At 42.8% G+C, this 27006-nt stretch overlaps 1 protein-coding gene across 5 annotated transcripts in view; it reads left to right on the top strand.

Moving 5' to 3' along the window:
* Window positions 1–27006, top strand: part of DMD (dystrophin) — a 2214077-nt gene that overhangs the window by 2114657 nt on the left and 72414 nt on the right. For all 5 annotated transcript variants that reach the window (XM_088454197.1, XM_088454193.1, XM_088454194.1 and 2 more), the window contains one exon: window positions 22179–22345. In XM_088454197.1, coding sequence (XP_088310323.1) covers window positions 22179–22345 — 167 coding nt within the window. The remainder of the gene's footprint in view (window positions 1–22178; window positions 22346–27006) is intronic.

Here is a 27006-nt window from a genome sequence, read left to right as displayed (position 1 = left end):
AGCTTACGTAGACATTGTAGGCACTTTCTCTCTGTGGCTATGCAGCAAGCCACAATGCACTGTATGTTCTAACACCTTTCTGTCATAGCCAGCATTAATTTTTTCAGCAATTTGTGCTACAGTAGCTCTTCTGGGGGATAGGACCAGACTGGTTAGCCTCTGCTCCCCACGAGCATCAATGAGCCTTGGGCCCTTTGAACCTGTCACCCAGTTCATCAGTTGTTGTTCATTGGTTGTTCTTTTTGTATGTACTGAATACTTCATACCGGGAAGACCTCATAAGACCTAGACCTAATCATCTAGCCATCATAATTTGTCCCTTGTCAAAGTTGCGCAGATCCCTACGCTTGCCCACAGTCAGTGGTTTTATAATAAAAAAATAAAATATATATATAATATTATAATTTATTATAACAAAGGGTATTGAAATGAGTATTCCAGGCAGGTATTTTGGTAAAGCGGTGGCTTTTTAATAGCAGCAGACACTGCAACTTGGCATACGTGAGCATAGGTCTGGATACACAAAGGGACATAACAGAAAATAAGCAGACAACATAAAAGAAAATTTCTCAGCACTCCTTGTGCTTAACAGTAAGTGGCTACAAAATCTGTGGACCCTCTAGGTCCTGGCACCCTAATGCTAACCACCACCCCCAGCCTATGGCCTGGCCAGTTTATTCGGCATCAGGAGCAATAAGCAACAGGTGTGTGAGGGTTTTAAACCCTTCCTGTGCTGCTGACTTCCTGCTGGCTGTGGGCGACATGGAAAACCCGAAATTGTATATTTCCAGTTTGAGCTGTGCAGCCCAGAAAACCCGGAATTCCAAAATTCTTTTGTAGGTGCAGAATGTGCCAATATTGTTGTTTTCCTCTCCCTTGGAGGGAGCTGATCCCACCAGAATGTGGGCGATTCAGGTGAGAGACCACCCCTCTCACCAATATATATAAATAATGTGTGTGTGTGATATATGTATATATATGACAAAATTGCGGACACATTTTGAAATTTGAATGTTTATCAATTTTGCATATAAAAACTTTCACTTGACGCAGTGCAATGATTCATATATCAAATGAAAGGAAATTTAATGCTGAATAAAACACAATAAACAGAGGTCAAATATTTGCATTACAAGGGAAGTTATGCTACTTTCAGTCGAAGAAGCACAGATGCGTGAGATTCAAAAAGCGGATTGTAGTAACAGCTACCACCAGCCAATTGGAATCGTCGTTCTGAGGACCAATCAGCTGTTGTTTCTGAGCAGGTGCAAGGTCATGTTCAAAGGTGGGAAAGGTCAGTTTGGCTGTTTCATTTTGCAGAATAAAGTTGGTTACTGAAGTGCAATTACGGTTGGATGCTTGTGTGTATTGTTTAGTGCTATTGACGGTGTAAAAAATAAATACAACAATGTCGTTCAGGCAAAGTGGTGACTGGTCACCCAGGAAGAGATGCAGGATTGTGGTGTTACGTGAAAATGGTCTTTCGTATGCAGCAATTGCGAGAGAAGTTGGTGGGAATGTGACAACATCAGGAGTACGAAAGTTTTGTTTACGCTATCGGGAAACACCATCCATGAAAAACAAAGAAGGAAAAGGCCGGAAAAAGCGCACAACAGCTGTTAATAGGAGAATGAAACAAATTTGCGTCAGGGACAGATGGATGTCATCTGCGGCCATTAGAAGTGAACTGAGTGCAACTGATGTTTTTGACAGTGCAAGAACGGTACAGAGAAGACTAATGGAGGTTGGCCTAAAAGGTAGGATTCCCCGAAAAAAGCCATTGCTGAATAAAAAACAGCAGCAGAAACGAATACAGTGGGCAAAAGAACACATTGCATGGACAGAAGGTCAGTGGAAACAAGTAATATGGAGTGACGAAACTAAGATATCGATATTTGGTAGTGATGGGAGAAAATATGTGAGACGTCTCATAGGGGAAGAGGTACATCCAGACTGCATTCAAGCGACAACAAAGAATCCTTCAAGTGTTATGATCTGGGCATGTATCACAGCAAATGCTGTAGGCCACCTTTATGTCATAGATGGCACACTGAACAGCAGAAAGTACATTGACACCATCCTACAACCAAAACTTCTAGCTTCTATCAGGGATCTTTTTCCAGATAATACCCCTTTTTTTTTCCTGCAGGATTCGGCTCCCTGCCACACTGCACGGATATGCAAATAGTGGTTCACAGAGAATGACATGCAGGTGCTGGGATGGCCAGGAAACAGCCCAGACCTAAACCCCATAGAACATTTGTGGTTCCTTTTGAAAAAACTGGTACATCTGAGGCGTCCATCCAATAAAAGACAATTAACTGAGGCTATAATTGTCTCATGGCACCACTAATAAAGAAGGAAGAGCTCCAAACATTGGTTGACTCAATGCCACGTTGCTGTGTTGCTGCCCTGAAAAATAAAGGATACCCAACGAAATACTGATAGCACAGTAACATCATAAGTACACAGGGATTTTCACCCTAAGTGTTTTCGCTGCATAACTTCCCATGTAATGCAAATATTTGACCTCTGTTTATTGTGTTGAATTCAGCATTAAATTTCCTTTCATTTGATATGACTCATCGCACAGCATGAAGTGTAACAGTTTTTATAAGCATTCGAAGTTGAAAAACATTCAAATTTCAAAAAGTGTCTGCAATTTTGGGCACCAATATATATAGATATAAGTCTCCAGATGGGTCCACACTCACGTTATAATCCATAATATGCTGGGGTGTCTACCCAAATAGAACAAAAACGTGTCCTTTCAAAATACAAAAATAAATCCAGGGGTGCACTCACCAGTCTTCATACAAAAAGATGTTTATTCATGTCCAAATAAATACATACATAGCAACATCGACGTTTCGGTCCTGTGCTTGGACCTTTGTCAAGATGAGTGCACCCCTGGATTTATTTTTATATATATATATATATATATATATATATATATATAGGTGTGTGTGTGTGTGTGTGTGTATATATATATATATATATATATATATATTTCTACTTCAGGGTCCATAGGGGGTCCACAGGGTTGACCTTGGGGTATAGGTTGGGAACCAAATCCGGGCACCACGCAGTTAAAGCTTTCAGCTCCCAGGATGCACTGGGTCCACTCTCCCTATAACCCCACCCCCAAGCCAGAGGCACCTCAGTTTAAGTTGGTGCCCGGCCGGAGTCGGGTCACCGTTAGCGCAGGGGGAGCTGATTAGCAGCCCCTAAGCTTATTTTATTTTTTTAGGGACAAAGTTTTTTTCATAGACTTTGGACTCTTCAGAGCGGCAGCGTCGGACTGTCCATAGGACGTCTAAGCTGCCGCTCCGTCACCCCGCTGGCGCTGAGACGCCAGTACAGATCTGGGGATCTCAGCGGGACCCCAGAGTCTGTACTAGCCGGACTCTGCGGGCGCCCAGGACTGCTGCCGGATCCACGGGGAGCAGGTAAGGTCGCGGATCACCGCTTGCGGTGATCCGCGCATTTCAAATGCAGTCCTGTGCCTCCGGTCTCAGGGGACAGACCGGAGGCGCCGGCAGTGGCGGCGGGCCCCCCATACCCCGTGTGTCCACTAGACCACCAGGGACTTAACGATCGGTGCAGGGAGCCGGCGTCCCGGGGGTTAATAGCCGGCCAGGGGAGGCAGCCTTCCCTGTTACAGCGGCTCCTCCCCTCAGCTCAGCGCGCCTTTCAGTATCCATAGTCTGGCGTCGCTGAGCTGCTTCCTCCGCGGGCCACGCTTCTTCTGAGGTCTCCAGCGGCCATTTTATCTCTGTGGTGCAGCAGAAATCTCTGGAGATGGCAGTGAGTCCAGTCCCCCTGCGTACCTCACCATCAGGTCAGTGTACACAGCGCTGTAGCCTTCCCAGACACTGAATCTGGGCAGTTGAATGCAGTGTAATAGTGCAGTATATTATATGACATGTTTATGTATATATGTATATATCTGCATTGTATGTGACTTATGCTAGTGCTGACTGTACTTTATTCTCTCACCTGTCAGTGTATATCTATCCCTTTTCTTTATCTGCCCTAATACAGCTGTACTTAGGGTGGTTCTGAGACCTCACATTTATATACTTGTTAATATTTGTGTGGTTTGTCACATACTGTTGCGTGCTGCACGTTGCCATATTTTAGATGGAACTGTGTGTTGCATACGCTGAAAATGGGTCCCTGCAGCTATTTTTGGCATCAGTCAGGACCAGTATAGTGCTGCTTAATATTTCCGCCAAGATGGGTCAGATATGTCTGACCAGGAGATAGAGCGTTATACTGCACCCATTTTTACTATCCTGCAAGTCATGTGCTGCAGGTGTTAGTGCGGAGGATTTGACTCATAAAGGGTTCTGTATGTGGCGTCATCTGGTGCCGGCCTCTTTCACGACCCCCTTGGGCGGTTTGTTTTCTCGGGATCCTCTCAATTGCGGATCGCCGGGCGGGCCCCATTGTTGTACCTCACTTGGGGTTACTTCACCATACTGCCCTTTTCATCTCAGGGTATCTCGCAGCTTCTTGCACTCTTCCCCTGTGACACAGACTACCGCTCCCTGCAGGGGTTTTTTGCAGTATATGAATTCCCCCTGGTGCCACAATAGTCTGTCATTCCCCTTGCAGGGATTACCACAACAGCCACCCTGGGTGGATGTCGTTTTCTACGAAACGCTAATTGGCGTGGTTGACGCCCTGTGGTTACTTCCCAGTTGGCTCTGTCGTGAACTGGGTACTGTTCGGGGCTCTTTCCCTCTTACACGGGGGGAAGCCTATTTCAGGTATTATTATCCCTGCTTTAGGGCTGGTAGCAGGTCCATTCTGGTTAGAGTGAATGTTGACCTGCACCTGTATCATACACCCTCAGTATTGCGTGCCTTCGGGTTACCTGTTGCTGACTAGCGGGTGGATCGCATAGCGGGACTCTGGCTGTTGCCAGATAGGAGGTGTTACAACAGTGTTTGGCCTCCTGTCCCAAATTCCCTGAGGGCATCACGAGCCCCTCCTGGGGGGGATGGGCGTGTTACTCGTCTGATTACAGACGTTACTACGCCTCCCATTCCTGCGTGGTCGGATTCTTCGGATCCGTAGGTGGTAACTCTGCCTGAAATCAGTATACTTGCTTTCGGGAGTTGTTACCCATCCTACCATGGCTATAGCATGGTTGGTTAATACTATTGCATATTGGGTTGATGCATTTGTAACGTTTTTTCCCCTCCAACACGTCGGGGGTTCAAATGTATTTGGTCGCTCATGTAATATATGCAGTTGTCATAGGTGGACATGCCTATATTGGATACCAGTCTCCTAACTTTCAGAGTTCCGGCTGCGACTGTATCCTCCGTAATACCCTATGGCTGCGCTCTGAGAATGCAGAGGTGCAGATACCATCTTTAGGGTTGATATTGTTTGGTCCTGACCTTGACAAGATTGTAGTAACATTGGCAGTATTACTAACGACAAGTTTACCGCTTTCAGCTATGCACACTACAAGGCCTCAGACTAAGTCTGTTAAGTCTTTTTTGTCCTCTCGGTCAGCCTAAAGGTCTGTTTCTTCGTAGACTGTCGGCATCTACAAGGGCCGACATATCCAGTACCGAGCAGGCCTGGACTGCCAGCCGATCCTGCTTCTGAACCTACGGATATCTCTTCAGTCTGACGGGACAGGCCTACAACTGGGAGATACCGATTTTCTCAGTTCGCCCGGTATTAGTGTCAAGTTGCCGCGGCTACGTGGGTAGGAGGGTACGCCCTCTTTACAAGGGCCTTACAGATCCAGAAAGCTATGCAGTTGTTGCGGTAAGCGGAGCTAATTGGGCCATCCCCACTATCTCAGTGAGGGACTGGTTGTTCTGTTTTCTTTCTGGTGCGGTGGCTGAATGGTCCTCTTTGGCCTGTTCTCTGTCTCAATTCCCTGAACCAGTTCCTAAAGCTACCTGGGCTCAGGAGGAAATTCCTATGCTCCATCATACGATGTTTGGAACCTGGGGACTTTAGGGTATCACTGGATATACAGGACGCGTGCCTACGGGTACTTACAGAGACCTTTCCTCAGCATGGGCTGAGGTTTGCTGTATCACAGCAACACTTACAATTTTTCGGGCTCTGCCTGTTGGGACTGTCCTCAGCCCCACAGGGGTTTACCAGCGTTTTGGATTTTCTGACAGTTCTTCTGTTCAGTATATCCCAATGCTCCTGTACCTGGACGGCCTCCTGCTCTTAGCGGGATCACCGGGGTACTTTACGGCCAGGTCAGGATGACTGTGGCTTCTTCAGGGTGCAGACGTTTAATCAACGGGGAAAAAGTCCTCCCTGCATCCCTCTCTGGGTATTCTTCATCTAGGATCCCTGCTGGGTTCTCAGAATCTGAGAATTCTTCTGGCGTAAGACGGAATCTCCTCTCTTCCATTAGGAGTACATGGTTGTCTGCGCAGTCGACAGATGTCTTTACACTCTGGGATGCATGGTGGAATGGGCTCAGTTCCATTCCAGGCCTTTCCATAATTGGCTCATCTCCAGATGGAATGAGTTTTTTCTGTCGGATAACTGTTCAAACGATGATGCTCTCTCCGGAGGCAAGTCGGTCCCTGTCCGGGTGGCTATGGCCATCTCGTCCAGGGTTTTCTTTGCTAGGGACAGTGTCTGGACCGAATCCTTTTCAGTGCAGTTGGACGTCTGTCGATTCCACCCTGTCAATTAACTTACTCTGGCATAACTCTTGTTTCCCGGTGAACCTGAAAAGGTTCAGTCCGACAGGGTCAGGACAGTGGCTTCCTTTTTAGCAACACTGTTCGTTGGGTGGCAATGACAGGTATGTCACATATTCGGACATAGTCCGAGGGTCTCCTCCCGACCATCTCGGCAGCGTTCATTTCAGGAGCTCTCCATTGGGAAGCGGGAGTCCTCAGCCGTCACGACGTGCATCCCGGGGACTAGTCTCTTCCCCAAGAGAGGTTTCATCTCCTGGTGAGCAGGGGGGGCCCCCCTGAGGTGACCCTCATGGCCTTCTGACTTTATCACACTAGGGTGTTACAGTTCAGCTCTGGGGATTCTGAAGCAAACTTCAGCGACTCTTTGTCGGTGAAGTGGTCCTTCCACTTTGTGTACCTGTGTTCTCCGGTCTCCCTTCTTCCTCGAGGTCTTTGGAAGTGTTTTCAATCGAGACGGAGATGCTTTCCTGCTGGTGGTTCCTGCTTGCCCCAGATGTCAGGGGTACTTGGATCTTCGGAGTCTCTACATCGATACTCCATCCCTGATGCTTCACTGCCCGGACCTGTTGTCTCAGGGTCCTTGGTTTTGCCTTGGACCTGGGTCGTTTGTCTTTGACTGTGTCCTTACAGTGGTCTTACGGCTTCCCTGGCTTTGTCATCGTTGGAATGATTAGAGCACATGGATCAGCTTTTGCTGGGACCTACCACAAACTGTGGCAGCCATAAATCTTATGGTATTGTACCTGTCGATACAATCCTCCGGTGTCCAGGATTTCCAGATATTCTGGCATTCCTTCCGGCTGGCTTGGGTTTCACACTTGGCCTGGTCTTCCTGACAGTGCGGATCTCTACACTGTCAGTATGGTTAAGATATGGAATTGCTTCACTCTGGTATCCAGTTCATCCTTTGGAGTGTTTTCTTGATTATGCCTCCATTTGTCCTCCCTAGGGACTCCTTGGGAGTAAGTAGTGGTTCTTCGTTACCTCCGGGGACAGTCAATGGAACCGCTGGTTGTGATAGCCATTACATGGTCTATTGCTTAGGCTCTCTCTTTCTCTCAGGGTGTTTATATCAACCAGGAGAGTGTCTGAATTGGGAGCGTTCTCATGTAGCTCCCTCTTCTGGAGGGCATCATGTCAGGGTGGGAGTTGCTCTCGCCCTGTGTTTCTTCTTAGTGGTTTTCAGGTTCCATATTATTCTGGAACTTATGGTACGGCCATTCTGTCCCCAGTCCTCTCGGCTGGTGTGGCCTCATTGACTGTGGTCTGGCCTCTTTGGATTTATGTGATCCGTTCAGGTTCCTTACGGAAATCGGACTCCTTATTGGTGGTCTGAGATTTCTGGTTTTCACAGGAAAGGATGGCCGGCCTATAACCAAATGTTGACTTGGATGGCCTCGTAGGTCTTCCTCAGGGGCCTACCCATGGGTAGGCCTTCCTGTTGTTGATGCTTGTTTTTTCTCGGGCCATGTGACCCTCGTGTGCGGCTCGCTGTGGCACCTCGGCTGTTTTGCCTTACTAGGTGGCCACGTGGTCTTCTGTCCACACCTTTTTAAGGTTCTAGGCATTGGTTTCCTTTGCCTCTCAGGATGCTTCCTTTTTGGCGACGGATTCTCCTCTCAGCACAGGAGCGTCCCCACCCTTGGTTGAACTGCTTTGGGACATCCCCAAGGTCAACCCTGTGGACCCCCTATGGACCCTGAAGTAGAAAACAAGAGATATGGTAAGAACTTACCTTTGTTATCTCTGTTTCTACGAAGTCCATAGGGTCCACAGGGCGCCCGCCCTGACATACCTGGCTTCATATGGGCTGTGTGGCTGGTCACCGGTTTTCCGTCTCCCATTTCGGTGAGTATGGTTATTGAGTGTTCCAGTTTTCTCTCTCTTTTTCTCTCCTCCTCCGGCCTTTGGCTACTTACAAACTGAGGTGCCTCTGGCTTGGGGGTGGGGTTATAGGGAGAGTGGACCCAGTGCATCCTGGGAGCTGAAAGCTTTAACTGCGTGGTGCCCGGATTTGGTTCCCAACCTATACCCCAAGGTCAACCCTGTGGACCCTATGGACTTCGTAGAAACAGAGATAACAAAGGTAAGTTCTTACCATATCTCTTGTTATATATATATATATATATATATATATATATATGTATGTATGTATATATTTATTCAGAAGCACATAAGCGGCACTCCGGAGTGCTTCTGAATATATATCGAGTGGTGCGGAGAGCTCACCCAGGCTCGTTTGTCAGTGTACAGCAGACAAGAGCCTGGTGAGCTCTGAAACGTTTGTGAACAATACATGAAGCATTTCTTAAGTCCCGGAGTGCCGCCTCTGTCTATTTTAGGATAGACTTTTGCTGTTGTATCAATATAACTGGGAAGGCACCAGGGCAGCTGTATTTACCTATTTGGACCATTGAGTGCCGGTTTTCTCGTGTGTGTGTTATGGTTTTATGCATTTATTCTATATCCTGTGTATGTGTGTATGTATGTATATATATATATATATATATATTTATAATATTTTATTCAAATAGCTCAAAAAGGAAGGTGGCAGCACTCCACTGTAAATTGCATATAGCACAGAGGGTCCATGAACCTAGTAGCTATTTCAACATTTCTGACTTTTTTCTCTTTTGTCACTGAAGTAGCTACTAGGTTCATGGACCCTCTGTGCTATATGCAAATTACAGTGGAGTGCCGCCACCTTCTTTTTCTGTATATGTACATGCTTATGTTACAGAGGGCACCCATCTTTACAGTATTTGGACTTTGAGTGCCAGGCCCCTGCAGTGTGTGCATGTATGTATATTTATATATGTTATCATTGAGGAAAGACAACTATCCATAGCTGCATGAGGTGCTGGGCACTTCAGACTGTGTGTATATGTATATGTGTGTATATATGTGTGTGTGTGTATGTATGTATATATATATATATATATATATATATATATATATATTATACCATATATACTCGAGTATAAGCTGAGTTTTTCAGCACATTTTTTGTGCTGAAAAAGCCCCCCCTCGGCTTATACTCGAGTGACCAGGGCCGGTTCTCCCGGTACGCAGCTGAGTAGGGCGCCACATATTGGAGGGCGCCTCACTCAGCTGGGTACCATGCGGGGCGCAGTGCAGACTGTGTCTCTGTGACGGACGGAGTTCGGTCAGCACTACACAGTGCCAAACACAGCCGCCGCCTTCGGCAGCTGTGTGTTTGTTGTAATCATCAGCATCGGCTGCTGCTGCTCCCACTGCGGGAGCCATCTTCCGGCTCCCACTGCGGGAGCCATCTTCCGGCTCCCGCAGTGGGTAATGGGAGAGACTTCATGATGTCATGACGTCTCCCCCATAATGCAAAGTGGCCGGAGGAGCCGGTAGCACCGTCTGGACCAGGAGTGGGGTTTCAGGTAAGTGTTTTTTTTTTTGTTTTTTTTTTTATTAAGTCTCTCTCTACTGGGGGACAGCACCAGGGGGGGATTACTACTGGGGGCACTACCAGGGGGGGATTACTACTAGGGGCACTACCAGGGGGGATTACTACTGGGGGCGCTACCAGAGGGGATTACTACTGGGGGCATTACAAGGGGGGGCTACTACTGGGGGCACTACAAGGGGGGCTACTACTGGGGGCAATTTTTTTATTTTTCAAATTTTCCAGTAGCTGCTGCATTTCCCACCCTAGGCTTATACTCGAGTCAATAAGCTTTCCCAGTTTTCTGTGGTAAAATTGGGTACCTCGGCTTATATTCAGGTCGACTTATACTCGAGTATATATGGGAGATATATATATATATATAATAGCTACTGTAAATCTTTTGTCAACTTGCAGCAAGTTGAGTACCGCGGTACCTTTTTTTAAAGTGTGAATTTTAATGATTCCATTAACTGCATATTCCTCTCTGGCATCTCCCAAATAGCCCAGTTAAATATTTTCCAAAGTTGTCCAGGCCTGGTGCCTACACCAATGACAATTACACCTCTGACTTTGTGTTTTGCAGTCATGAGAAATTACTACATGTATGTGTATTTCCATGTTTTATATCATAATAATTCAAACAATGGTCAGTAATTTGTCCTATTCTTTGTTTCTGTACATTTAATCTTTATCTAGGTTCGGTGGCATGCAGATAATTGGTTTGTGTATTTGACAACATTGAATTAGTACTGCAAGTGATCAGCTCTTTTATTCCTTTTACTGCATTAGCGATCCTGCTTAGAATATTTCCCCTGCCATGCGTGGGTTGAGATGTACTGACCGACCTCACACTGGAGCCTCTTACCAAACTGTATTCTAGAATACTGAATAGTTTTTTAGCGTTGTGCCCTATTATGCAAGCACCATTCCTAGCTGAAGGGAATACCAAGGCTGTGCTTACAATATGCTATAAAACAAATCTTTATCTTCTTGGGAATATAATACAGACTCAATTTTTACCAGTGACCTAGGGCAAGCTATTTTATCTCACAGTACCTCAGTTTACTAAAGTGTAATTGGGTGAGAAGTAATAACTGTAATAACAGCATTGCTTCATTCCAAGCCCTTCTCACCATCAGACTCGCTACTCAGAGTAAATGTTTGCTTGCATATATATTTGTAAAGTGCTTTTCTTATAGAGCCGCAAAAGTGAAATACAAATCAGCAGTGAAAGCTGAGGCTGTCTTATTGAATACATCAATTGCTGCGCTGGAAATGTATTTCTTCCACGGATTTTAAGAGGAAAAAGTGCTTTGTTTCTTTATATCTGCCTGTTATTTTCTACAGTATATGTGATCTACAAGCACATAACTAGTAGCCAACAACTTCATTGATAATCACCTGAGTGCACTGCTCCAATAATTTGTCTCCTTGGACTACTTGAAAGCAGACATAAAATGCAGTTCATTATTAATGCATGTTCTCACTTTATACCTAAAAAAAATAAAATACAATAACACCAAAATTACTTAATCTGGAAGTGGTTTAATAATAATTAAAGCTATTTAAGTCATTTATGGTCATTTTTGCTCATACAATTCTTCTGTCATTTTTATTTTTGTACTGTAAAATTAATGCAGACATATTACACACATACACACTACATACATTTCAATTACATGTGGTAGAATATAGAAATCATTTGGAATGTACCTACATTTTTGTATTGTTTTTTTTTTTTTTTTTCTCTAGAGGATAATTAGCTAGCAAATCCATGCATGCAAACATTCTTGGATATATAAACTTTGTTTCATATAGAGGCAAATGACACTGAAGGCAGTACAATACAATTAATCCAAACTTCTTCATAATTATTGAGAACTGATAACCAGCCTGCAGGGGGTAGCATGCTTTAGAAAACCCTCACATTAGTCCTGCGATCAACTTCCCAGCTGTACAGGAGTTAGCAAACTCTTTGGCCAATCAAAGTAGGTGGTGGTAGTTTTAGTATGATATAAAAGATTTCTATAAACACATCCCCTTTTCTCTTAAACATAATTGACCCAATGCTGAAAAGAGCATGACCTGCCCATAGTCAACCTGGTACCTGCCATGCTATTACCAAGCTCGTCAGCGTCCCTTTCTGTTGGGGTTAGGGGTCAGACTCCAGCAAGAGAGACCCCACACCTTCCTACCTGCATAAACACTACCTATACTGTACTATAATTATACTGCTTTGGGTAGAATGATTAGAGGTGGCCTATAACAGTATTGTCCCCTCTACTAAATACATGCATCCACAGCCATAAAACAATCCTAGATTGCCGAGGGACTCTATGTAATGTGGCCTCACCACTTTAGAGTTAATGCAGGGGTTAGGGTTAGGCTGTGAGTAAGGTGGGAGAGGGTTAGAAGTTGGGTTAGGATACTTACCCAATTCTGTCGGGATGCCGCTGTCTGTATTCTGACTGCCGGCGCATTCCCGACTGCCGCGATCCCGTACCCAACTTTATTTAAAGACTTTAAGGTTGCAGTGAAGAAGAGAACAGAAATGTTCTGGAGCAAAGTCTTGCAGAATAACGGTTCTCCCTGAATAACAGGGACAATTTGCAATGTACGCACAAGGTGAATCTTACTATATTTCAAAATAATTCCTCAAAATAAGTTGCTCTGGAATTCATTTAATTTCCCCCTTTGGAGAACCTGCCACTGAACATTATATACTTTCCCTTAGTCCTCATTGATGGAGACAATGTTTTTTTTATTAGTAAACAGTCTTGAGCTGTTTCAATTTCCCATTAGAGGAAAATATTACAAGCACTTCAGTATCTGAACCGACCCTACACACTTCCAGCTTTGTGCAGGTCTTCCACTTCCCCTCCAGCCTCCAGTGAGAGAGATTGCAGTATGTGACTTCATTAAATGTGGCCTTCTCATTGTACATTGTCACTTGTAATATAGATTACATGTTTACCACTGACATCCCATTCCCAGATACATAAATGTGCTGTCAGGTTTCCGGATGAAGTCTCTCCTAATGTTTGAGCCAGTGGATAATGGGATATGTTGTTATACCTTAATCCTAAATGTTGTTCCTATTGAATTGGAAGATTAATATGGGCTTGTTTTATTTTTTCCAGAGGACTGCAGTCCCCATCATCTTATGCCTTTGATCCATTATTATGGCATGCATTAGTATGTAAAATGCTCCTGTTAAATACATATTAAGAGAATAAGGGGTCAATCCGATTAGTCGTGAGTCCCCTCGAGTCACGATTGTGCAAATTTTTGATTGCAGCCCCAAATGGCTGCGCACAAATGTGTGAATCTGGGGTAAGATCGGGCGGTAGGTTGCAGTGCCATTGCCGGCGTTTTTATGTCACGGTAACGGAAACCCACACCCTTCATGGCTAATTGACACAATTCTCAAAATCTATTTTTAGGGCTCCAATTATAGAAAAAAAATAAACAAACAGATGGCGTACAGTACTTGGCATTGTGGGACTGGGACAGCCTCTGGAAATTGGGGTCCAATTCTATAGATGGACTAATCAAAATTTGTTTTATTCACTTCGGTGGCTAACCACTTAACTGACGAGGTAGCATGGGATTTGAACGCAGCCAACCATTCTTCAGCTAACAGTGTGACCGCACTGCCCTGCTGTGATTTTGACGAGGAAATTCGTTCTACACATGTGCAGAATGGTCCTCTTCTAACTTCCCAGACTCTCCTGCGGACCTGGCAATTTCTGACCGGTTTTGCCGGAATAAATCGTCAGTTAAGTGGTTAAAGGCGGTTACACATAGTTGCCTTTGCATCTTAAGTAATTGTGCAAGCTGCATATGAAAAAATAGACGCTATGCTTTTGTGCGTCGCCTTTGATATGTAGTCACAGTATAAACACAAGTAGGTATGGATACGTTGAAAAAGAATGTATTTTATTAAGTTTGCTTGTCGCATACAGCATTTGAATGCCAGATGCTAACAAATTTACTTTTGTCGCTGATTTGTAAAAGAGAGGATTACATTTTTTTCACTTTTTACAGTGTTTACCCTAAGGAAGGATAAAATTCACAGTTTGGTTTTAGAAGCACATTTATCACAGCCAAACAATTTAATGGGAAGTAGTCAAGAATGTGTCATATTGATTATATGAAAAGCAAATCGAGCTTAATATTTGGCAAATCTCCCGATTTTAAACTCTTGTGAGTGAGACTATTTTTACCTCTTGTGTCTACTGGTCTGAATGTCTATCCCATTATTGTACAGCACCAAAGCATAAGAATGCTTTCAGAGATACTCACATCTGTGCAGCTGCTTAATCTGTTTTAAACACTTCAGTGCCTGGAGAATTTGCGAAGTGAGTGGAGCTTAAACCACTTTACTGGACAAACTATATATTGCTGCAGCTTGTCTAATGCAGTGTGCTCTGACCTGGTTCTTCAAATGTTTATGCTAAACATGGAACGTTGATCATGCTGGAGTGCAATGGGGGTGAGTATCTCTAGGGAGCCATGATCCCCAGGGTAAAGAGTTTCCACTGCATTTATACGCTAAAAGGAGTGCTGTTTCCTTACACCTAAAGTTACATTTAGTAAGAGTAGGACATTTTTCTTATTCTTTTACTTTCGTGCCCAATTTTACTTTATTGTTATAATGTATATAATTATATAAAAGTTGCTCAAAATACAGTATTTGTAATGTCCTTGTAGCAAACTTCAACATAAAATTTCTAATATGGTATGCACGTTTTCTCCTAAGTGATTATGATTTATTACACATATTGAATTTATATTGGCGATTCTTTTATTTGAGGGTTTATTTATCAAAAGGGATATCCCTCGAAAACATCTGGCCAATATCCCCTGGATTATCTAGGGGGTAAAGAATCCTATATTTGAGAGATCTGCTGCGGTGCCCCATTTTCAATCGTACAGTCCCTAAAAGGTTTCTGGGTGGACTGCAGTTTGTGAGAGCAGTCTGTAGCTTGGCCCTGGTAGCTAATGCCATTGTAGCTTATGGGCTACCTTCTGCACAAATTGGCCAGAAAGAAATCGGTAGGATCGTTTCACTGGCAGTGCCTGATTGCACATGGGTGGGTTAATTATCATGCATGTGCCGCTGCCAGCTGCCGAAGTAAGAAGTAAAGTGATCTCATTAGCGATCGCTTTTACACATCACGGGAACGTGCACCTATCGGAGCCCCTATCCCCAGATGTGTGTTATATAATAAATGCTGCCAATACATGATTTCTTCTTGCTGCAATAAGAAATAATAATTCGTGGGTCTAAAACCTGAATGCAATTATAGGGTGTACAAACCTGATAATTAACAGTGCTGTAAGAATAAACTACAGAATATAAAATTAACTGTATTTCCTTATTGCACTTGCTGCATTAACCTTCAGTTCGGTCTCTATAACAGATATAATTGTGTAAAACTATTTTTCTTAAGTAGATTATTCAAGGATAACAGGTATTCACTTACCAGGTCCTGTTTGTGAACATTTCTCATGCTGTGTCAGGACATCTAATTCTAAGCTCATGATATTGGCAAATCTGTCTTTGAGACGCTCATGACTGTTTTGCTGTTACTGCCTTGTTGAAGTCAAGTGGATACTTTGTTGCTATTTTTCTGTGTATTCCTGCAATAAATTCTTCCCATGCTGAGTGCTCTTAGTATAGTGCTTAGTGTACACACAGTATAGTCTTGTAAAAAGTGTCTGCTAGGCAACCCCAGTGAGTGTAAACTTTCAACTGATCTATTTTCACTTAAGTAGGATTAAGCTCTACTTTTAATTTAAAAAAAATATATATATCAGTCTCTAACTTTCCAAGGAAATGATTAAGCATTCGGCATCGTGAAACATAAAATTGTAACTATAGACTTTCATGGGATCATATAAAAATCTAAATTAAGAAAATAGAGTAGGAAGATCGCTGCTCAATATTAAGCTCTGTAGGTCTTAGTATACATTAGAATGATACTGGCACGATTTTGCCATTTCAGAACGACAAATTGTGGATCATCTAATGTGTTGTGCTCCCGCAGACGACATATGAGATCATTTGACCTGCTACACTGTCAGTCAAACAATATTGTGCATTCTAATGAAGGACGGAACGGGGTATTGTTCCGTCATTCATTATATTGCGTAGTGTGTTTGGCCAATCTGTGATTGTCCGGGGCAAAGGGAAAATGCCCCGACCATATGCACGATTGATCGTCGTTCTAATGGGTACCAAGCCTTCTTTTATTAAACCAATCACTGTGCAGCCTTCAAGAATGTTACTGCTTTATAAATAAAATACATTGTTGATATTTGCAGGTGATTTAGTGGCAGAACAAGTCATGAAAGGGCCTAAGAGTTGGAATATTCTTTAGATCAGATATTTTGAACATGTTTTCATTATATCATTTAGGATGGGTCCCTGTTATTCTCTTTGCTAGCCTTTTGTGTGTAAACTTCTAAATTCTTATTTAATGATTTAGCAAAAACTTAAATACGTGGGATGTAGTTGCGATTTTGACATTCAGAATGTAGACAATGAGAACAGCGACACTGGGCCTTATTCAGCAGTGCCCGCAGCTTCCCGATCTGGAATCTGCGCAAGTGCATGACCCGTTCTGCGATCCTGCATGGAGACTGGCAGCAGACTGTCAGTGATTGTTTGCTGCCATTTGTGGGCAGGGAGGGGGCAGCGATGGGCTCAGTTTCCCAAAATGAAAGGCGTGTCACCGCCATTGGGGGGGAGGGAAGAGACCAGGATCTCCGTCGGCAGACAGGGTTTTCCTGGCTTTTTCCTTTCATCCTCGGCTGCCATCTGTGTGACCATATGGGTCACCTAAGTCGGACGATGTCCTGCAGTGTGTCTGATGCTGCGTTGGACAATATCTGCACAGACGGAATTGCAAAGCTGCTTGCGAGCAGCTTTGCAATTCCGTCCGTAGCTGAATCAGGCCCACTGTTGGGTCGAACACAGCATGCCAACATGCTAATTTATTTAAAGCATTTTAAGGTGTTGGCTATCATGTTTAAAGTTGTAATACAGGTACTAACACTGTCAAAGTACTTAATCCGATTACCACATCGGCATGCCGTGTTTGACTGAACAGTGTCCCTGTTCTCGTTTTCGACATGAATATTGAAACTATATACCAAACCCAAAAATGCATCTGCTTGAAGATAACGGTAGTTAATTAAAACGAAGCACATTAAATAGTAAACCATGGTCTGTAAAGCAATCAAACCTGCGTGATTCAAACCTTTTTCAAGAGTATTGTACAGGCCGATAAATGTCACTATTTCAATGTCTCCCAATGTCTGAGTCTAGTATCTGGCGTTGAGTATGCCGCATCGTGTGTAGGGAACAGTAAATCTCTTGGGATGCAGACTACAGAACTATAAGTATGTGAATTGCTGTTACTGCATGTTTAATTTAGGAGCAAAAAGATGCTTATCCTGATTATTTTGAGCTATAAATTAAATCTTAACAGTAACCCTAATCCACAACAAATCCTTGCAGTGACTGTAATGTATCTGATCTGTCATTTACTAAAGCTGATTACACAAATGGCACTCAACTGTTTATTAATTGGCCCCAAATCACTCTATGTGCGGTAATCAGTCAATCAAAAGAACTGATCATATGGATCATACTTAGTTTGCCTAAGCAGGACACCTATCTGGTAGATTTTGAAATGAACTGTTCCAGACAGTGGCGTATCTATAATGGGTGCAGTGTGTGCGGGGCACACGTGCCCCGCACCGCTCACCCTGCACCTATATTATTTTAAACTCAGCTGTCTGTGGTCCCGCGTCGGGTGTCGGCGGACAGAACCGGAACCGGAAATTGTCAGCCGTGACCATTGTACCAGTGTTCTGCGCATGCGCAGTAAACTCTGGGCACACTCTAGTGCCCGGAGTCTACTAAGGCTCCGGTGGCTGGCCAGCCATGTCAGTTGGCTGCTGGCCACCGGGGAGAGAGGAGGGGGCCCCGCACGGGGCGTGCACACAGGCCCCCTCCTCTCTTAAGAAGCCCCTGGTTCCAGATCATAACGTTATGACATTTTTCAGTCTCATTCAATTTAAATACCATATTTTGATAGAGATAATGCTATATTACTGTCTGTAAACAACCCTGTTTGTTTTTGAAATGTTATGTAAGAAAGTGATTTTGGATTTGTCAGTAAGTATCAGCACTGCACCTCCTAAGCATCACATGCCAATTCATATATACAGCATCTTGCTGAAATCTTTTCTATGAATACTCCTTGTTGACTAAAGGGAACAATACGATGGAAAGGAACTGTCAAAGCTGTGATTCTGATGTGCATTTTTTCCCTAAGTCTATTTATAAGGATAAAGAGTGAAAACCGGAATGCAGCCTCCCTTTATTTTCCTTTTGGGAATATAGGACAATCCGGAACATGCTGATTGCAGTATTGTATAGTGCAGATGAATGAAAAAAGCTCCTGTTTGTTTGTTTGGCATATTATGTGGTCCCCTGACAGATCATGTTAGCCCTTGGAGAACAGTAATGCTCTCTGCTCAACCCCCACTCTTCGCAAAGCAGCACTGTAAATGTCATCAAAACAGCTCTACCTCTGCTTCCATTTCACTCGGGGTTTATGTGCCCTGTTTGTATGGCAGAACAAACGAATGTGACCGGTTTTCAAAAGCAAATACAGGCTGCAGAGTTTTCAGCTAGGTGTTTGCCCGCAGGGAAATGAAAAGTTGAAAGTGAACCTCTGCACTGTGTAAGAAACAATTACTTTAAGGTTAGCAGTCTGCAATGGCACTTCCCACTTTACAGCTTTTCCTTTCCCTACCCCGCATTGGAACCTGATCTGCCCCAGCAGATTTGCTGTCTTCATTGGCATGGAAGGTTAAGGCATATTTCATTCTGTATTTAAGAATAAAACCATATATATTTATAACATTAGTTTCCAGGCTAAGGGACATCGGTAGAGTTTATAAAATGGTCTGGTGAGAACGTAACATGCCTGTCATGTAACCTATGCTGATGCATGAAATATAGATACATGCAGCATTTGTGGTCTATGGTGCCTTTTTGATAATCCAAGATTTGTTATAATAATCATTGCATACAAATATGGAATAAGCATCAAAGCCCCACGCAACGCAGCACCAGCCTTCTGTGCCTTGAAATGTGTCTAGTTGGTAGAAGCATTGTTTTAAACGGGCCAATAGTAAATTGTTTCTGGAACAAAAGTATAGCAAGATATATAGACCGTTTTTATTCCCTGCAGCATCAGAATATGTTTAAAGAATTACAACACTTTAATGCTAATGTTATAGGACTATAGTTTGAGTGATACTATCTAGATTAAAAAATTTAAAGAAGAATGATTTTACGAACTATAGAATTATGATGTACCACCTAATTCCACCACCACACGTCCATCCCTCCCAAAAAGTTTCAATTATAACAAGCTAGCTATTAGTCTTTTTGGGCTATGAAACCTGTTTACATCACATTTCTCATTCCTACCAACTGGTGGCAGGTAGAGGATTTCTTCTTTTTTTTTTTCAGTAGAATTCTCTATCCTGCCCATTGTGGGATTTAGAGGTCACCTAAGAAGATGTAACAGCAACAGAGCGAGTGATCCAAACTAACAATAAAAGCCAAGACTGCTCTTAACCAGGCTTCTACCATACAGCTTTAAATCTTTAAGCAATTCCTGGCCCTGTGATACATTTTAACAGCGCTAATCAACACCAAGCCCATCTATTCGACTGTGCAAGCTCCACAGAAATCTTGGTTCAGCCGTCTACCTTTATGACAATTAACAAATTAACATTGATTATAGGCTACAAAATAAATCTGATATATAGTTTTACTGAATTGCTGCTCTCTGTGCGCCTTTTTCTGTCTTCCTAATTTATGCTGATTACCGCAAGGCAGCCTGATGCTTTTAAATGCTCATTCTAATTCTGGTTGTAACATGCAGTGCACTATTCAATACAGAATGCATCTTTTCCCATTAAAAAATGCATATTAATCAGCAGCTCCATTAATGTACTGGAATATTGATTCTTGAAGAATCTGAGTCTCTGTAGATAAATATCCCTCTAATGACTGGTTCACTATTCTGGAAATGTATATACAGACCTATTTTTATATTGTAATGATTTATCTCCTGTTCACATATTCTAGAATAATATGCTTAATTTGCATTATATTAGTAGGCCAAGCCTTTCTGTTAGAGAACAAGATAATTTGTTCTTATAGAAGTTACAATCAACAATGTTTAATGTACCATCTATCTAATTTGTTTATAATCATACTAATGTCATTAGACCGTATCAAAAACTACAGAACATATCCTAAGAAAACTAGTATAGTTTATATTTACATATATTTGTAGGGGAGCTGGGTTGCCTTTTGAAGAGGAACTACATGTTTGTAAATGAGCCTTCTGGATGCAAATGCACACTCAACTAATGTTAACGGGTATCTGTAATATTTTTGTCAGGCGTATAATTCTGCCTTATGATAGTGTAGAGGTGGGACTTGACAGTGTAATCATTCACGTCAGTCCAAGCCCCATTGGCGCTCACTGTCTAAATTCTCTTTTACACAAACACTCTAGGAACCATTTTTTTGCAGTGGCCAATTAATCTGAGACTATGGGAGAAAATGTGAAAAACATACAAATTCAACACAGATAATGTCTTGATCAGAATAAAACCGATGATCCCAGTGCTGTGAGCCAGCAATGCTAAACCACTGTGCCCACATGCTGCAAATGTCCCTTAGCCCTTTATGTCTTACGATGGCTTCACAGTGTTTAATGATGAATGCTAAGCACTCATTACCATGTTTGTACACCATATAATAATGAAATTAAGTGTCACATACACGAGAGAGCAGTGTCGTTGCTTATTAATGTTTGCAAATTACATTTACAATGCAATATATAATAAACTGCAAACACCCTGACATTTGTTGTTTAATTATTTATCAATCCAGTGGGAATCTTTTTTCCTGCAGTAGTCCAAATACGAATGACCGCTGTGACTTGATGTAATTAAGTACTTCTTACCATAAATGTAACAAAACAGACAATGTTTGTTACTTCTCAGTACACTCCTAAATAAAACCTGTAGCAATCTGTCTTCATCAAACCCTGTAGTGCACGTGGCGGGGTGGGGGGGGTTCCAAGCGGCCGTGATTGGAGCTGCATCAACTCCTTAGACAGAGAGAGCTCTGATCTGAAGAGCTCTCTGCACTGGATACAGACTGCCGATTGGGGCTGATGCTCATGGCCAGCAACTGCAGCGGCTCTGCTTACATACCATCTTCTAGGGTAGCCGTGGCGGTGATCCTCCTCAGCCCTTGGTTTGTGTAAGTAGCTAAGTACTATATTCTATATGTACTGTGTGTGTACTGTATGTATACTATGTGTATGCTACCGAATGAGTGTATGTATGCGCGATATATATATATAGCCCCCTTAAAAAATTCTGCATTTGCCACTGAAACTTAACCTAATTAATTGAGAGGCCTTGCATTTGGTTAGTGTATTGTGATTCTATGCTAGTAGTACAGTTAAAATATTTTTTTATTTGGACCCTGGGATTACTCCTCTAACACTGGTGTATAATAGATAATGGTGAACATAAATTATCCCTGCTGCAAGGTTCCCTAAATATGCCATAAGTTATTTTAGGGCGTTAGCAGAGTTAGTGCTGTCACAACCATAAAGTATAACACACCTTTGGAGAGTAGTGATGTCACTCATTATTTAAGTGTTGTGATGGGGAAAAAAAACAGTCATTGAAGGTAAAACACTTTTTGCTTTGTTGTACTTTGAAATGTATTAAAAGTAATAATGTGCACACTACTGTTAAATAAGATTTTAGATATTGCATCGGAGGTCCATGACCTGTATGAAAGTGCTCAGCTTGCAGCCTCAGTGATGGAAATAATGTAGTGTATCTTTGAATATGTTACTATGCTTGATACAATTTTTACCTAGTGAGAATACCTTCATGTTTCCAACATATTCTGTATTTGTAACCTGCAGGCCAACAATAAGCCAGAAATTGAAGCAGCTTTGTTTTTGGATTGGATGAGGTTGGAACCACAGTCGATGGTTTGGCTCCCGGTGCTTCACAGAGTTGCTGCTGCTGAAACTGCCAAACACCAAGCCAAGTGTAATATCTGTAAAGAATGTCCAATTATCGGTTTTAGGTAAGTTTGACCTCTCTTGATGATGTCTTATCTCCCTGGTGAAAAGGATTGCTATTCCAGACAGTGAATTATCCCCTTTTGAAAAATTCCAATATGCTTTTTTTTGTATTGAGCATTGATGGCAAGCACATAAAATTATGTGGATATAATAAAAAAAAAATAGTTTATTACAAATGATTTTCTTTTTTTTCAATTTAGTACGCCATACATCCATCACCTAAGCCTCTTGCTAATGGAGCTGGGATATTGGAGCACATAATCCCCAAGACTATGCATTTTTTTATGCTGGTCCATATATTAACCATTAACACCAGCTCCTGTTTTTCAGTTTGCTGCACTTATGCTATCAATAAAGTAATATCCTTACTTGCATCACAGCGGATGCTCTTGATGAGTAGGCAAGCGCCCCGACCAGCATGGGTGTTGCACAATGTATCAAAAAATGTAACTACTGTGGGAGAACTGCAGTTTCCCCTTTTAAAGATTAGTAATGCAGCCACAAAATCATTGCCGAGTTATTCTAGGATCAATTACTATTTAATCATGGGAAGGTCAAAAATCAGGAGGCAACCAGCCCGGGGCCAAGCAGGCAGCAACCAGCCAAAAACAAAGGCAGCCTAATTACAGCTGAAGTAGAGCTGATTGTGACAAAGGTTTTAGAAAGGCTGCTGAGGGCCAACAGACACCTTCCTGCCACAGGCATGCTTGTTATATGGCAAGACATCACTGAGAGTTATTGCAGTGTCGCCAATTCTGCGCTCTCCGAAGGTAGTGATGTTAAAATTTTAAGCAAAGACATAAATATAAACTTTGTGACCACAAAACTTATTCCAGGGGACAACAAATTGATGGTGTGGTTAACGTTGATACCTATATACCATCCACAGCCAGGGCCGGTGCTACCATTAGGCAGCCGCCTAAGGGTGCCAGCCACCGGAGGGCACCACTGAGTCCACAAAAAAAATTAATGGCATAATTCATGGCTGAGTGGCATATAATGAATTTGTGTCACAGCTGTGTGGCATATTATAAATTTGCGGCAGTGTTGTGAGGTACATTATGATTTTGATGCTCTGCTGTGTGTAATATTCTATATATGTAATGAATTTGGGAAACTGCTGTGTGGCATGTTATTTAACTGGGGAGGCTGATGCATGGCATCAGGGGTGTTTTAAGAGAGGAGGGGCCCCATGTGCAGACTCAATGTGGGTCCCCTCCTCTCTCGTGCGGTGCCGCGGCGGGTGGTGCGGCAGTAGATTCTGGCTTCGTGCCAGAATCTACTGACCATGCAAGAGTCTCCAGGAAAATGGCATCTGCGCCGTGTTCCTGGGGATTGCAGCACTGTGCATGCGCAGAGTTACCGGGAAAATGTCCGCCACCATTTTCTCAGTGATTTTTGCCGCTCTGCAGCGCCGGCCCAGCACTGCGGAACAGCATGCTGGTGACTACGGACGGATAAGTATGAAACTATATGGGTGCCCGGTGTACGGTGTGGGCCCACCCTGGACCTAGGGGCCCTTGTGAACCGCACACCTTGCACCTATTATAGATACGCCCCTGCATGGCATATTATGAATTGGAGGGAGCAGGGGCGGTTGGTGAAATGTTGCCTAGGGCGCCCAGAAACCTTGCATCGGCCCTGCCCCACAGCACAGTATTAATGCCTGTAATTATTAAGAAATATATATATGTTATATTATTCCTGGAGATATGTAAAGGTTACACTGCTAACATATAAGTTGAGCATGTTAAAACCACATCTAGAGAAAAGTAGTAAACACTACATACTATTTAAGATCTAGTGCAAAAGGGCTACTTCAGAACAATATAGGTGACCCATGTGAGTATCAAGAGGACATTATGTCCTCCATTTCAGGTTTGTCTAAATTAGGCTAACATTAACTGCTATTTGCAACTTTTATAGCTTATTACTATGGTGATGAATATGGCCCAGTTTATTCAACATTAGATGAACTGTTTTTAACAGTTTTTAAAATAGAGCGAGTTATGCACCAACTTAATTTTCAAGAAGAGAGTTGTCATGTAGTATCAACATCGATTTTAGGTTCCGCACTTAGCAGATGAAAGTTTTGTGTTCTTAGTCACTGTGCTCCATTCTCTCACGGGGTATCTGAGTTTTTGGCACCGCATTAGCAGGAGGCACTTTAATGCTTGAAGTAGATTGCTCTGAAGGAAAGTCTGCAGTAGTGGGTTTTTAGCAGGGTGTAGCTTGCATTGGGGCCATACCCAAATATGGAAAGAGAAGCCCCAACCATATCTTATAGTGTCTCTCAGAAGAGTAGTAAAAGATTGACAGAAGCTGATTGGTTGGTACTTTATCCAGTGCTGAAAGTGGTCCTAGAGACGTGGTGAAACTCACCCTCCATGTCCTCGGCGCCCCCCTGCAGACTATAAATATATAAATTTGTGCCCTCCCTACCTTCTTTTTCAATAAAGGGACAGTGTGGTCTCAAAAGAAAGGGTTGTGGTCACACAATAGTATTCCCAATTCAAATTACATCACACAGTAGCACAATCTTATTCACATTACACCATATAGTAGTGTCCCTTTTTTATGTTATGACACACAGTAGTGCCCCTTTACACAATGTCCACATTAGTGCCCCTTATTCACAATTCGTACAGTAGTAGTGCCCCTAATACACATAATGCCCACAGCAGTAGTGCCCCTTATACAATGCCCACAGCAGTAGTGCCCCTTACACATAATGCCCCCAGTAGTGGGTGCCCCTTATGCAATTGCCCCAGTAGTGGGTGCCCCTTATGCAATTGCCCCAGTAGTGGGTGCCCTTATGCAATTGCCCCAGTAGTGGTGCCCCTTATGCAATTCCCCCAGTAGTGGTGGCCCCCCCAGTAGTAATGCCCCATTTGTGGTGCCCCCTGTAGTAGTGCCCCTTACACATAAACAAACACACAATGTTCACCTTAAGCCCCTCTCCTGTGTCCGCTGCCGTACGACTTCTCCAGTGCTCCTCGGAATTATGGGAGAGACTTCAACAACTGCCGGAGCCAGAAGGCGGAGCTTAGGAGTGAGCTCCAGCCTCAGAGTGCCACTGTAGGGAAGGAATGGTCACTGGTAACAAAAGCTCAGCGGACGCCTGGCTCCTCTCCAGCCCGGCACTTAGAACTGACGGAACGCAGTTCCGCCCCGTTCCGGCCCACTTTAACCCTTGACTTTATCTCTCTAAACTTTATCTATCGCCAAGCTTTGATAAATCTCCCTCTTAGGGGTAGATGTAGTGAGCCTTGGAGAGAGAGAAAGTGGACAGCGATAAAGTACCAATAACTATGCCAATAATGGTATAAAGTACCAGTAACTGTCATATTTCAAACAGTGAAAAATGACAGGAGCTGATTTGTTGGTACTTTATCTCTCTCCACTTTCTCTCTCTCTCTCTCTCTCTCTCTCTCTCTCTCTCTCCAAGGCTTAGTACATCTACCCATTAAACTCACTTTGCTTAAGGACAAATCATGAAATTAAAGGATTTGATGCTCTCATGACTCACATAACACGGCTTCCTTTGTGTTATAGTAGTGGCATCATAAGATTATATCCCTAAATTGTGGGACTTTGTTCTTAGAGCTATATGGACACGGTCTAAAAGTACATGATCCTCTGGCTTTCTTAGTAATAGCTTTTTAAGATTTTGATCCACAGAGGGCATCTCTTTCTCTCTCCTGGAATTGATGGACAAGTTTAATTTTACTCTATTTTCCTGTTCTTCTGGGTGGTGTTTGAGGCGTAGCATGTTTTAATTGTTGGACCCCTTCATCTATTGCCTGCTGGAAGGTGATTGCTTTGTACATTTTTGGTCTACTGCCCCAGTTTTATTTTTTCTCGGACTTGAAGAAATTAATAATTCTGCTGTCACTGATGACTGTGTTAGATCCTTATGGATCAGTGGAGGTTGGTGTGTCTTTCTGTGTTTGTGGGCAGTCCCCTCTGTACATTTTTGAATCGGTAGATGCTCATTTATTAATACATTGAAATTCAGCACACTCAGCCTTTATTCTTTTAGCATCTTCAAAAAAGTAAAAAATGGTTTGTTGGCCAATAAAATAGGTAAAATAAAGTTATTATTTTTCTTTGACATTATTAGTTAGGTCTAGGGTCTAAGGATAGAGAATAGATAAAAGAATTTCCTTCTGATTTACACAAGCAAGCCTATAGCATCTGGGTTGTTAAAGTCCCAAGATAGAAAAATAGAAGTAAAGTTCAGTTTTATTCCCACAAGATGGCGATGTTCTATAAGAAGCCGATAGGATCTAGTTGATTCAGAAATCTTATTTGGGGCATATTCAATTGTGGGCGAAATTTAAAAAAGTCTGTGAGGGTTTTTTCCCCACAGCCGCAAGGTTTTTCCTGTTTAATTGACTGCAAGAAAATCAGGCACTGTAATTTGTATAGAAATTAATGCAGCTTTTTTTCTTGCAGCTTCAGACGATGTCTTATTTTCCCTAAAATCATTGTTTTAAGGAAACCTTGCTGGGATTTGTTTCCGAACCCCTAAGACAATCCCCCAAATGACTATTTAAGCAATTGGAAGGTTCCAAATGGCTTTATTAGCCAATAATGACATCATCATTGATTGCTAAAACTAATGGCCTCAAATAACCCCAAAATCATTTTTTTGGGAAAT

Source organism: Taudactylus pleione, unplaced genomic scaffold (assembly GCF_031769625.1).
Source record: "Taudactylus pleione unplaced genomic scaffold, aTauple2 ptg000609l, whole genome shotgun sequence".
In the NCBI taxonomy this organism is placed as follows: Eukaryota; Metazoa; Chordata; class Amphibia; order Anura; family Myobatrachidae; genus Taudactylus; species Taudactylus pleione.
Note: the sequence above shows the minus strand (reverse complement) of the source record. Positions and strands in the feature narration are given on the sequence as shown.